The sequence below is a fragment of the Eublepharis macularius genome, chromosome 3 (assembly GCF_028583425.1).
Source record: "Eublepharis macularius isolate TG4126 chromosome 3, MPM_Emac_v1.0, whole genome shotgun sequence".
Taxonomy (NCBI): domain Eukaryota; kingdom Metazoa; phylum Chordata; class Lepidosauria; order Squamata; family Eublepharidae; genus Eublepharis; species Eublepharis macularius.
In genome coordinates this window covers 168331813-168345106 of record NC_072792.1, presented here as the reverse complement: position 1 = coordinate 168345106, position 13294 = coordinate 168331813, and the positions used below count along the sequence as shown (strand labels likewise).

The 13294-nt window shown below is 45.1% G+C and overlaps 1 protein-coding gene across 2 annotated transcripts in view; it reads left to right on the top strand.

Annotated features, from left to right (window-relative positions):
• The first annotated feature begins 1786 nt into the window (after positions 1 to 1786).
• Positions 1787 to 13294, top strand: part of DEUP1 (deuterosome assembly protein 1) — a 61723-nt gene continuing 50215 nt past the window's right edge. Inside the window, exons 1-2 of one of the 2 annotated variants that reach the window (XM_054974347.1) lie at positions 1787 to 1866; positions 3756 to 3816. In XM_054974347.1, coding sequence (XP_054830322.1) covers positions 3773 to 3816 — 44 coding nt within the window. In that variant the 5' untranslated portion in view covers positions 1787 to 1866; positions 3756 to 3772. Of the gene's footprint in view, positions 1867 to 2081; positions 2150 to 3755; positions 3817 to 13294 lie in introns of those variants that run through there. The other variant, XM_054974346.1, reaches the window with a different exon arrangement.

Sequence of the window (13294 nt, the reverse complement as noted above, 5' to 3'; positions counted from 1 at the left end):
GGGTGTGTGTGTTTGTACAGTGAACAGTGGATTAATGTGAACAAAATCAGTGATGCAAAAATTCGTGACAGCTTGGTTGGAAAGCTGCATGAAGCATTGGTATCTGAAGAGGGTTTTGACTACAGTGTCAGCAGGTGCTTGGAGAGACAGTTCAAGCATACTGGAGGGAACAGCAGGGCCTTATTGGCCCTCCTGGCTGCCTGGGCACTGACGTGTGTGTGTGTTTTGTGCAGACAAGTGGTACCCCAGACCACCATCCCATAGGAAATTTTCTCCTAGAGGCCATAATGGCAAACCTGATCTTGCTTAGAAGCCCTTTATCTGTTACATTCTAGAGTATGATATTTGCTGCTTCACCATCCTCAGCCTCCCCAGTCTTACAGTTGCTGACTCCTGCTTGTGCCAGCAGATTTAGGGGTAATATCAGAGGATGGTGTGGTTTAGGAAGGAAAGGAACCTCGGTGGCATATTTTGTCATAGAGTCCTCCCTCCAAAGCAGCTATTCCAGGGGAGTTGATCTCTCTTATCTGGAGATCAGCTGTAATTCCAGGAGAACTGCAGGCTCTATCTGGAGGTTGCAACCTTACCCAGTCTCCTTCTCTTCAAATCAGCTCTGCTGTTCCCTCCTGTATGCTTGAACCGTCTCTCCAAGCACCTGCTGACACTTTAGTCAAAACCCTCTTCAGATACCAATACTTCATGCAGCTTTCCAACCAAGCTGTCACGAATTTTTGCATCACTGATTTTGTTCACATTAATCCACTGTTCACTGTACAAACACACAACATGGTCTGGGTGTGCTTTCAGTCCCCAGTCTGCAGAAAACTGCAGTCTGTTTTGTGCTGTTCCGTGAGCATGTTGGCATAGAAAGGGTTAATTGAAGGGTGCCAGTCCAGAGTTTTCATTTCTAAAATATTGTTCCGGAGTGTCTCTAACACATCCCACTGTTTTTTGTGGCACTGGCCTTTCTTTAGTGCCCATTCCGGGCTGTTTTGTGCTGTTCCGGGAGCTTTTTGGCATGGAACGGGTTAATAAAAGCGGGGCAGTCCAGTGTTTTCATTTTTAAAATATTGTTCTGGAGTGTCTCTAACACATCCCCCCCTTTTTTGTGGCACTGGCATTTCTTTAGTGCCCGTTCCAGCCTATTCCGTCTCGTTCCGGCTTTTACCCTGTCCCAATATTATCTTTTTGTTTTACCTGACGTACCTCATCCCATCCTTTGTGCACTTCACAACTGTTTGACCATGCAGTTTGCAAACTCTTTTTCTTTATAATTTCATAATTGGCTGTCACCTGAACTAGGCTGTAGCAGTATTCACAAGCTATAAAGCTTTGTTCATATTTAAAGTGCCACAAAAGTCCTAGTTTATTTTGACTCGCCTCTGGTTACTCATTTCCCCCCCTAAGGGTAACTTGAGCAAAACAAGCACCACTGCTCAGAGTTGCCAGCTCTGGCTTGGGAAATGCTTGGAAATTTGGGGAGACCTGGAGAAGGTGGAGTTTGGGGAGAGACCTCATCTGAGCATAATGTCATAGAGTCCAGTCTCCAAAGCAGCCATGTTCTCCACATATGGTTGCGAGTCTCCAGCTTGTGGATGGAAATCTCCTTGAATTACAACTGATCTCCAGGTGGCAGAGAGCAGTTCCCCTGGAGGAAATGGGTGTTGTGGAGGGTGGACTTTATGGCCTTACACCATTCTGAGGCCCTTCCCCTCCCCAAACCCCGCCCTCCCGACCTGGACCTGGCAACCCTATCATCTGGAGAGCAGTTGTAATTTCGGGAGATCTCCAGGCTCCACCTGGAAGCTAGCAACATGCGGCAGAGTGTGCTTAAATATACTTTCTACTGGAGGGAGAGTAACATAGGTGAGAGCCTCGAATTCTGCAGAGGAGAACGGGAGGCTGCAGATCATTGTAGTAGTTGATTAGCGTCCTTCGAGGCCGCTGTTTCCCTGGCAACGAGAGAAGCCTGCGGGCCGCTCCTGCAACCGCCGCCGGTGCTGAAAGGGCCGAAGAGGGCGGGGATGGGGCATGGCGGTCTCCGCGGCGGGAGGGTAAAAGGGCAGAGGTTGGGGGCGCTGCTAGTTCCTTCCCCACCAGAGTAAGCAGAAGCGCAACCGGGGAAGGCAGAGCCGAGAGAGCCCGGCAGGTAATTCTCCCCATTTTCCTCCTTTGGCCCTAGAAATTAGGTTTGCCAACCTCCAGGTGATGCCTGGAGATCTCCCCGAATTACAACGGATCTCCAGGCAACAGTGATCAGTTCCCCTAGAGAAAAATGATTGCAGTAGAGGGTGGACTCTATGGCATTATATACCCTGCTGAGGTACCTAATATCTCCAGGAATTTTCTAACCTAGAGCTGGCAACCCTGTGTCGTCAGGTTTTTTAATGGAAAAGTTCTGGGGCTCACACTTTTGTGGAAGTGGCATCAAGTCACTCTGCAGGTTCAGGTGTGTTAGAGGCTGGCTGTGATTCTTCAGCTAAGAAAAGTCCTTTGCTATGCTCAGGGGCATACTTTGTCTTCCCCCCACCCCCCACTCCTTTACTCCACTCTGGCAATGAATTGTTATTTATTTCATGATAGTTTACCGTTCTCACCAGGAAGAGGTTTCAGGGCTTAAATGTATCCCAATGGATTCCGTCCCTCCCTTATCCTTTTACCCCCAGTTTTCTTTAAAAGCATTGTGGAAGGGCAAATGTGATAAGAGTGTTTTAGCAAAAAAGTTTTAAAACTTTTAGAACACTGCAGATTTGTTGTAGCATAAACTTTCCTGGGCCAAAGCACATAGAGACATGTGCAAACACCTCAGTGGGCAAGGCTCCAGTCCTATGCACACTTACCTGGGAGTAAAAGACATTGAATGTAGCAGGACTGACTTTGGGGGTAAACGTGCATAGGATTGCTTCGTAAGAATGCATTATATTATACTGAGAGTAGAAGGGGGGAGATGTCTTTAAAAAAACAAAGTCCCAAGGTGGGCTCAGAACTAGAGCATCTGCTTTGTATGCAGAAATTCCCAAGCTCAGTGCCCATTATCTCTAATTAAAAGGCTCAGGTCATAGGTGATGTGAAAGACCACAAGAGCACAAATGGAAATGAGGTTCAGTCAAAGCAGAATGTCAGAGGTGTCCTGCTCTGCATGTGCCCCAGTGGTCCATCTCCCTATAAAAGATCTAATCAGTGTGAATGAAACACACTAAGTCCTGAGTGGTACCAAATTAGCAAAGCAAGATGAATAGTGTGCATTGATGCCTTGAGTAGTGAACAAGATGAAATCTAGATTCTGAACCCGCAGGGAACTTTTACTTATCCTAATATAATCCCATCCTCATTTCTAAAGATTACTTTGTACAGGGGGCATAGAATAAGATTGTGGCCGATATTGTGATGTATCCCCCATGGGCAGCGGAGGATAGAGGCATTTGCCATTTCCCCATTGCTACTGTTCTACTACATCCCAAATCCAGAAGCAGGAAAAATATAAGCAACTAGCAACAAAGCCCGTTGTGGGGGAAAATACAACGGGCTCTAGAAAGGGGAGGGTGGGCAGGCGGGCATTGTCTCTTCCTCCAAGACTCATCCCGGCCAGGTGAAGGGGGGTGGGCATTACCTCTTGCTCCATACCTGATCCTGGTAGGGTGAAGTGGAGAGGACATTAACTCTTACTCCGTGCCGGCAGGGTGAAGGGAGGGCAGGCATTGCAACCACTCATTGTAAATGAGTGAATAAAAGCCTTCCTCCCCTTATTTGAACAGGTTGAATAAGTCCTGAAATGGAGAAGCAATTACAAGTTCTACAGGAACAAATTATGGCCAGGTAGGTACTCCATCTGCTGCCATTTATGTGTGTGTATGTTCAAAATGATTCAGCACTTAAATACTTTAGTTTAAATGTGTCAAGTTCCTCAGGCCTCAGTCTTCATTGCCGCATCTACAAACATCAAGCTTTTATGACTCGGGGCAGTTTTCTACAAAGGGAGCTTCTGTATTAGAGGCTGCGCCATTTGCCAGTCAGTCAATTTGGGAGGGCCAGAAGAGATCACACAATTCAAACCAAGGCTTAGACTTTGTAACAAAGTGGGTGCCATTTAACATACAAAGGTTTCATTGCTGGAGTGCAGTGACTTTCAAACTTGCTGTCTTCAGGGAACGCTTTCTGCGTTGCCTTTTCTGCTTAGGAACTGCTGAACATCTGCTGTGAAACTCCATTTCATTGCAGAGGATTCTGGGGCCTATTTTGAGCATACAGAATTTGCTAGAGAACTGGCAAGGCCTATGGGGCCTCACCGCTGCCCCACGTGAGTGGATATTGTGCTTTCAAACAAGCCCAGCTCTCTCCTTCAGCTACACACTGTAGAGGAAGATTGGTAGTGATTGACAAGCTTTCTTTCAGGGAAACCTGTTCTCCATTGTTGATATTATCATTGAGGAACTCCTGGTAAGCTTCCCAAGATGTCCTGGAGCATAGTTTGAAAAGCCTTGCTCTAATGACGAATGTACTCGGACTGTGTTTTATTACCTGTTGGGGACTTGACCTAAGGGATGGATATATTTCCCCAAAGATCCCCTGAGGCAAATTGGCAGTGGTTCTTTGCCTTCCCAGAGCATGCCCAAGAGCAATATAATCCATTCATATTAAATAAGTAAGGGCTGCTTCGTTGTGGCTATGGGCTACAGAATTACGTACAAATCCCTAAAACTTTAAACATGGAGCAGCTTTATTGCTCAGAGTATTTGTATAAAATTGTTCAGATCTTGGTTAAAATGAAGTAGGACTGCCGGGGGGGGGGTGTCTTTCATTTTATTTGTGTGTGCCTGGTGATGTCCCATCCTTGCACTCACCTTCCGCAGAGGAGTCTCTGGCAGGAAGCAGCCTCAACCAGGCATTGCTGGGGGTGGCAGCTTGACTAGGGACTGTCAGGAAAGAAGCAAGGGTGAAGCCATACCTAGAGGTGCACCAGCTGCAGCCTCAAAGATTTACAGGTCTGATACTGTTCTCTTTCCCTTCCTCTATGGAGCTCAAGGCATCATACAATACTCCCTCTGATTGTACCTTCATAGTATTTCTGTGAGGTTGGTGAGCCTGAGAAAGAACTGCCCCATAATAATCCAGCAAGCTTCATGGTGGACTGTGGATTTGGATCTAGGACTCCCTGGTCTGAGACTCTCCACCACACCACACTGGTATTTATGGGCCATATTTGGCTGCCTGGTCTTGCAATCCCCGGTCTATAGCCTGTAATGCTGTGCTTCTAGCTGGTAGTCTCTTCCTTTCCACCCAGCGTTCTTTTTCCCACCTATTTCAACAGAAGGGAATATGGGTGCATAGGAAGAACATATTGTAGTTGCCTAACAACCAGACTAGGGGGCTTCATCCTGCAGTTGCCTCCCTCCACAGAACCAGGACTTGAAGTGCAGCAGTAGCAGCATGGATCAAGTGATTTTCATTGATACAGGAGGAGGTGTGTAGGTTATGAACAATGTTCAGACTGAAAATTCCCTTGTAATTATATGATGGATATCCCCAAAACACATCTCTTCGGCAAAACTGTGCCTTCACTTACCATAGCATGCCAATGATCCTTTTCCACCCGATCAAAACTAATTCTTTCTCACTCCATCCTTTGTTACCTTTTTTGGGGCTGTATCATTTTCATGTTCTGTACAGAACCAAGCACAATGTTACTGCTAACTTAATAGTAAAGACTAGTAGGAACATAAGAAGAGCCCTGCCAGAACAGGCCAGGGGTCCATCTAGACCAGCATTCTGCTCCACACAATGGGCAGCCAGTTGTCCCAGAGGGCCAACAAACTGAGCATAGAGGCCACTGCCCTCCCTTCATGTTGTTTCCTGGCACTGAGTTTCAGAGATTTACTGCCTCTGAATATTGAGATTCCCTTTAGTCACCATGGCTAGTAGCTTTCGATGGACCCATCTTCCATGAATCTGCCTGACCCCCATCACTACATCCACTGGCAGTGAAATCTACAGTTTGAATACTTATTGAGTAAAGAAGTATTTCCTTTTGTCTGTCCTGAACCTATTGCCCATCAACTACACTTGAGTTCCTCCTAGTATTATGGGAGAGGGAGAGGATCCACTTCCACCACCGAATGCATAATTTTCTAAACCTCTGTCATGTCCCCCCTTAGTCATCTTTTTCTAAACTGAAAAGTCCCCAAGGCTGTGGCTGGAATCCAAGTCTGTGACTGGAACCCAAAGAGCTATTTTAGGTGCCCCCCAAGGACTTCTGCTTGATTACTGAGATCTTTGACTCCCTCCGCCTTTTAAATTGTGGGTTGCTGTGCCACATCCCAGATTACGTTTGGAAGTCTCCTTGGTTTCAAAAGCACTTTGCAGCGTGACATGACTGCCTGTTGTTCAAAAAATGTAAGCCCGAAGCCCCTCTTTGTAGAACTAGTTGTACAGTTGTTTAGACTCTGGCCTGTAAACATAAGCTGCTCTCAAGGTTATATGAAGTCCTATGAGACTGTCTTACATCAAGTCAAACCATAGATCATTTAACTCTGCTTTGTCCAGCAGCAGCTATTCAATCATTCAGGCAGAAAAAGCTCTTTCCATTTCACTCTGCCATGGCTAAGAAACAGAAGAGGGTGAGGGCTATGCAGGGGAAGGGGTGACTGAAATACTCTGGTTTCTGTCCTCTAGCCCTCAGAGGAGTCTCTCTGAGAATATCCAGAGTGCAAATTGATACCACTAGGGCACATATTGGAATCTTCCAGGGTCCCAGATTTGGGGGTGGGGGCGGCACTGGTGAGCAAATACAAGCAGTAAGAATTTAACTGGTTTATTTAGAAGCAGTGGGGAACTAGATAAAAACATGTGCGGGTACTCCATTCTGCAGCACATTCTAACACCTGACAGCTCCTAACCAAACTAACATTGCAGAACAATCAATTAATGATTTAGTTCCTCCAAACATCAAAGATTTAAAAGAACTTATGAATTGTGAATCTCCTAGTATATGTTTAGAAGTGGGTGCAGAAAGAGGGATCATACCATCTATCTTGTAGCAAGACTCTCTACTGGAACTCCAATGGACTTGATTGGGCTTTCTGGGGAGGCAGGGGGAGGTCCCCAAAAGGACAGTGGACAAGAAGGAGCCCGTAGTTAACAGAATTTCCAGTTGTAGCATAGTAAAACAGGTGTATTAATAGTAGTAATGAATTGCTAGTAAAATGAGGTTCATTCTGGGTGACCTTGGGCTAGCTCTCTGGAGCTCTCTCAGCCCCACCCACCTCACAGGGTGTTTGTTGTGGGGATAATAATGGCATACTTTGTAAACCGCTCTGAGTGGGCATTAAGTTGTCCTGAAGAGCGGTATATAAATCAAATGTTATTGTTATGTGCCTAAGTTCTAAGTGGCCACCTTGAGTTACTTCAGACCAAGCTTGGAGGTCAAGGTGCTTCTCTATGCAGGCAGAAAGGTCAGGAGGCTCTTATTGATGTGAAATAATACCTTTGTGGTGCCAGTGTTCTGTAGATCTAGCTTCTTAGGTTTTGAAGTCTCCCTCGCCTAACACCTGAAGTCTTAATACTAGGGTGTAGGAATGATGCAATATCCTGAGTTTTCAGAGGAGTGAGTATTCCCATTTTGTTTTCTTCGAAGAGCTGGAGAATTATGATACTACAATATGTTTTGATACAAATCGCTGTCAAGATTGATGTTGTTTTATGTAGGGTGGCATTTATCCAATTGGCATATTTACAAGAACAAGGGCAATAAATGCAAGAGTCTTCTTTTTCTGTTGTGACCTCAGGAAAGTTAATTACCTATTTGATTTCAGTGCCCAGGCGAAATACAAGTAACTATGGTTTCTGTAACTCTATAAGTTAACTCTGAGTTAACTAGGAGACTCCAATTGGTGCAAAACACTGCAGCGTAACTGTTATCAGAAGCATCACCCCCATTCTGCAGTCCACTCCATTGGATGCTCAGTTTAAGGTATTGGTTATCACATACAAAAAGAGTCCAGTAGCACCTTTAAGACTAACCAACTTTATTGTAGCATAAGCTTTCGAGAATCACATTTCTCTTCGTAACTCCTCTGGAGTTACCACATACAAAGCTCTTCACGGTCTTTGTCTGGCATACGTACGGGACTGCCTCCCTCCCTATGTTCCTCCATGGCAACTTTGCTCATCTGAACAGAGTCTCCTGCAGGCGCCACCGTGCACATGGGCGAAATCAACAGCAGTTCACACACGGGCTTTCTCTGTGGTGGCCCCTATTCTGTGGAACCGCCTGCCTGAGGAGGTCAGGAGAGCCCCCCACTCTCCTAGCTTCCCGCAAATGATGCAAAACCGAACTATTCCAAAAGGCTTTTGTGTTGTAGGGCGGGGATCTCAGATGCTTCACTTATGAGTTAGGGACTATAAACTTCACCACTATGTTGCCTTGCGTACTATCTGTTGTTTTAAATATGTGCTCCTATGAGCTAATTGTGCTTCATGTTGTCTAATGTCAGCCCTAGAATTGCTTATGTTCTGTTTCAGCATTTCTTCAGTGTTGTATTGGATTCCTGCTAATGCTATGACTTTGTAAACTTGTGTTTGTCCTCCCTATGGCATTGTTTATGGAAATGTCCTTGATATTGACTGTACTGATTTCACACAGTATAATCTGCCTTGAGTCTCAGTGAGAAAGGCAGACTATAAATAAATAAATAAATTAATTAATTAATTATTTAAAAGTGCCAGTTCATTTATGGGAGTTTTGGCATGGAGACTTTTAAGTTTACAAAAAGAATGATGCTCAGCTACCTACATCTAAAAGATTAATCCTTGTGCCCTGATTCTGTTAAGAAGGCTGTTGATGATGAAGGCGGGGGGGGGGGGGTTGAGAGTGAGAGGCCCTGATCTTTGTTTGCAGGTACAAAAGCCTTCTTCCTCTTGCATGAGGGAGGGGGATTGTAAGTCCCCATGGTTTGCCTCTAGAGTGTTGGAATTCCTCTACCGATGTTATGAATTCGGTTGGGGCGGGGGGGAGTCCTCTCACCCTAAATTTGCAAGTCATTGGATTGGGGTGACACTGAATGTCTTGCACCCCCTATGACTGTTTTGTGGACAGGCTCTTCCCTGGTGGTATCAGCTCTTCCATGGTGTCTTTGTATAAAAATGGCTGTTGCGCCATGACAGGTTAATGCAAATAGAAGCAGGTTTAATTCTCAGTGGCTGCGGTTACCAGAATTGCCAGGAACAGGGAGTGAACCGCTGCCCCTCTCTCCCATAAAGAGCCACATTAGGCGTTAATATTATGATGAAGATAAAAATCTGTCCCCCCCCCCCCCGCAGTAATGATTTTAAGTAAATGTGTGCATGTGTCTTTAAATGCTTGGTGTGCTATAGGTGAAGAGTGGGGGTGAAAGAGAGGGATGAGTGAGTGATATGATGGGTTGATGACTGAGAGTGTGGGTGGAGTGAATGCAGTTTGAGACTGAGAATGGTGAAAGAACATTCAATCAGCAGAAAGCAGGCATGAGCAGGTTTAAGCAGTTCTGTGAAAAATATTCAGTCAGGAGAAAGCAGGCAAGCTGTGTGCAGCCTGAGTAAATTTAAGCAGTTCTGAGAGAAATATTGAGAGAGAAAATGAGAGGCTAGCTGTGTGCTGCCTTAGCATGTTTAAGTATTACTGAGAGAAATATAACCTATATGGAAACCTGAACTGAGTATGTTTGTGAAAGAACATTCAGTCAGGGAAAAGCAGGCAAACTGTGTGTGAAGCCTTAGAAAAGATCTGCGTGAATGAGTTTAAGTGAAGTAACTTTAAGAATTGAGAACTACTCTTATGAAACCGGTACACTTCTTGAAAAAATAAAAGTTTATTTTGTTTTTGTTATATCCCAGAGTATCTGTCATTGCTATATCCCATTCCTATCCTCAGGGCCACATAGAACCACGAAGGAGCCTGACGCTTGGGCACATTACTAGAGGGAAAATTTAAATAAAATATCTTGGAATATAATATGCCTGGTGGCAGCAATCTACCCAGAGGGTGTGAGGGAAAGATTAAAGGCAAAATCTACCCAAGAGAAAGAAGGGGTTGTAACACCCCCCCCCCCAGCCCTTGCCACTGGGTAGCCAAGCTTTCACTGATATGGAATGGGGGAAGGGCGGGGCAGTTTATTGTGGGTTTCTGCATGCAAAACGCTCAAGGATCCAAAAAGGGTCTTTGAAATGTTCAGGCCCTCCCTGTACCTACGCTATGCTTTTCACTATTAGAGCTCTTTTCCTAGAAAAATTCAAAATTTTTTATTTTTCCTAAGTGCATACATTGCTTCATGCACGGTATCTCAATTATTCTTATGCCAACCCTGTAGGGCTAGCATCCTCAGATTATAGGTAGGGGACTGAGTGATCATGGTTGAAACCAACCTGTCACAGTTCGACTGTTTCAGCATTGTTCTCACTGCTCTGACCTTGAGAAAGACGGTTTATGAATAAAGGGCTTCTGCCCAGACTAAATCTTAGAAAGATCAGAACAAGCAGAACTCAAATTGGAAACAAGTATTCTTTTGGAGAGTGTCATTTTATGCTCAGAGGTATGTTACATCACTGATTACCTGAGAGATTGTTTATTAGAGAGAATAATCATCTCAATACAGCTTTGTGGTTTAGTAATGTGTTGCCTTTGAACAGTCAAATAAACTTGTTTGTTTCCGTGTACCTGTTTTGAAGTAATGTTTTCCCCACAAGTGGGATAAAACTCTGTAACAATCCATTGTGTTCATGTCTGACCTGAGAGTTACCAGTCCCCCGGTGGGTGGATCCCTCACTCCCACCCTCTTCCACCCTCTGCCCCTAGGTGGTGGGGGGAAAGTGGTGGGAACGGGCTCCTAGGTGCACTCCTGGGGCAGTGCAACAACATTACTTCCCGGGAGTGATGTCATTACGCGATCCTGTGCTTGCGTGATGCTGCTGCCCAGAAGTGATGTCACTGGAAGTGATGTCATCATGCAGATGCAGGAGTATGCACACACTTCACACGCACATGAGGGACACAGAAAAGGTGAGTGTTGGGGGCCTGATAATGCTACCAGAGAGTGAACCGATAGCCAATGCCCACAGCCACTGAGGTGAATATAGATTGTTCCTGACCATTGTCTTTACCATCCTCTGAAATTATTCCTTATTCTCTATATAAGGAATAATTAAAAGCATCTATGCAGGCTGACCAAGAAAAATGGCTCAGAAGGTTGAATAAAATTAAATATGCATACTTCTATTGAGCAAGATTCGGGTCCAGGAGCACCTTAAAGACCAACCAGATTTCCAAGGTATGAGCTTTTGAGAGTCAGAGCTCTCTTCGTCAGGTGTCTCACGAAGGGAGCTCTGACTCTTGAAAACTCATACCCTGGAAACCTGGTTGGTCTTTAAGGTGCTCCTGTACCTGAATCTTGCTCTTCTACTAAAGGCCAGCACAGCTACCCTCCTGAAACTACTTCTGTAGAGTTACTCTAACCTGTGTTTTCACTGTCTGCAATCTTATTAATCTCAGTGGCATGGCATAGGTGGAGCCACCGTCTTTGAGAACCAAACTAAACATGGTGGCAGGCTTGTGGCCTGATTGGGCTTGCAGCACAGAGCTCTTCTTCTCACACCCCACGCCTTTTCAAGTGCCGACGCACTTGAATGAGAGGAGAGTGTAAAACAACCACATGTATGCATCTTAAGCAGCACCTTAGGGTGAACCTGTTGGCGTAGTGGAGAGAATCCTGGAAACCAGAAGGAAAGAACATCAAGACATTATTTCAAACGGATGTGAAATAAATCTATTAACAGCAGTCACGATGCTTGACACTCATGGGCTAGTGATTTGGTTTATTAGTCAAACCGAGAAGCAATAATGTGACTTGCTGCAGAGTGCATCCTTAATTGACCCATGTCTTCTTGAAATTACATTACATCAGCCACAGTCCAAGCAGAAGAGACTTCTTTTGTTTAAAATCTTTGGCTTGGGTAATCTTCCTAATTAAGAAATGTTACAGGCTGGAAACTGTATGGTAAACACACCCACCCACACACCATCTAAATAACTTTGTGGATTTTTAAAAACATTATGTAATTAAATAATTCAAAGTAAAACAAGTCTGGAGATACACAAAGAACTGTTGGGGATAAGAAGTCCCATTTCTCTCCTCCCAACCATCTCCAGCTTCTCTTGTGAGTTCTTACCACCAGCTGCAGCTTCTCTCCCTTCACACCGTTACTCAGTCCCATGTCTCCTCCCCCCCCCCCCCCAGCCTGCAGTTCCACTTTTCCTCCTTCTACTGCTGGCCATTGCTGTGTCCTCATGCTGGCCGCCACGCCAGTTTTCATGCAGCCCAAACTCCAGCAGCTTGTTTTTCCTGACATCTGTATATTTAATTTATTTTATTTTATTTAAAATGCTTATATGTTTCCTTTCCACCCAGACAGAGGTCCCCAAGGAGCAGACATAATAATCATAATAACATTTGATTTATATACCGCCAGGGCTTTTTTTCAGTGGGAACGCAGTGGAACGGAGTTCCGGAATCTCTTGAAAATGGTCACATGGCTGGTGGCCCCGCCCCCTGATCTCCAGACAGAGGGGAGTTTAGATTGCCCTCCGCACCGCTGACCATTTTCACCCAGGGTGATTTAAACTTTAAAAAACTCCCCCCTTGTTCCAGCTGTCCCAAAGTGATGTCATTGTGCAGTCCTCCTGAGTTCCATCATCTCTTTTCCCAGAAAAAAAGCCCTGTATACCGCCCTTCAGGACAACTTAATGCCCACTCAGAGAGGTTTACAAAGTATGTTACTATTATCCCCACAACAAAACACCCTGTGAGGTGGGTGGGGCTGAGAGAGCTCCAGAGAACTGTGACTAGCCCAAGGCCACCCAGCTGGCTTCAAGTGGAGGAGTGGGGAATCGAACCCGGCTCTCCAGATTAGAGTCCTATGCTCTTAACCACTACACCAAACTGGCTCTCTTCTTCTTACTTCCGAATAATTTTTGTTCTTCAGAAAGTAAGGGTCCCCCCCCCCCAATAAACCCAGGCGTTCCATCACATTTCTAGAACCTTGCATCGTAACTGTGGTTATCTCCATTGTGTATTTGGCTATCTGTACAGGGGCCAGCCCTTTATAGTTAGATATAATGTAGTGAAATTCATTTCTCCAATTGTTTTCTTTCTAAGTTAAAGTATCGCAAGGTTAGGCTATGGATACTTTTTTCCTTTTAGAAGACTGGGGCTGGTCAGCCCTGTTTATTCCAGCCAGGTGCAAACCTGAAACAGCTTTCGGAGACAAA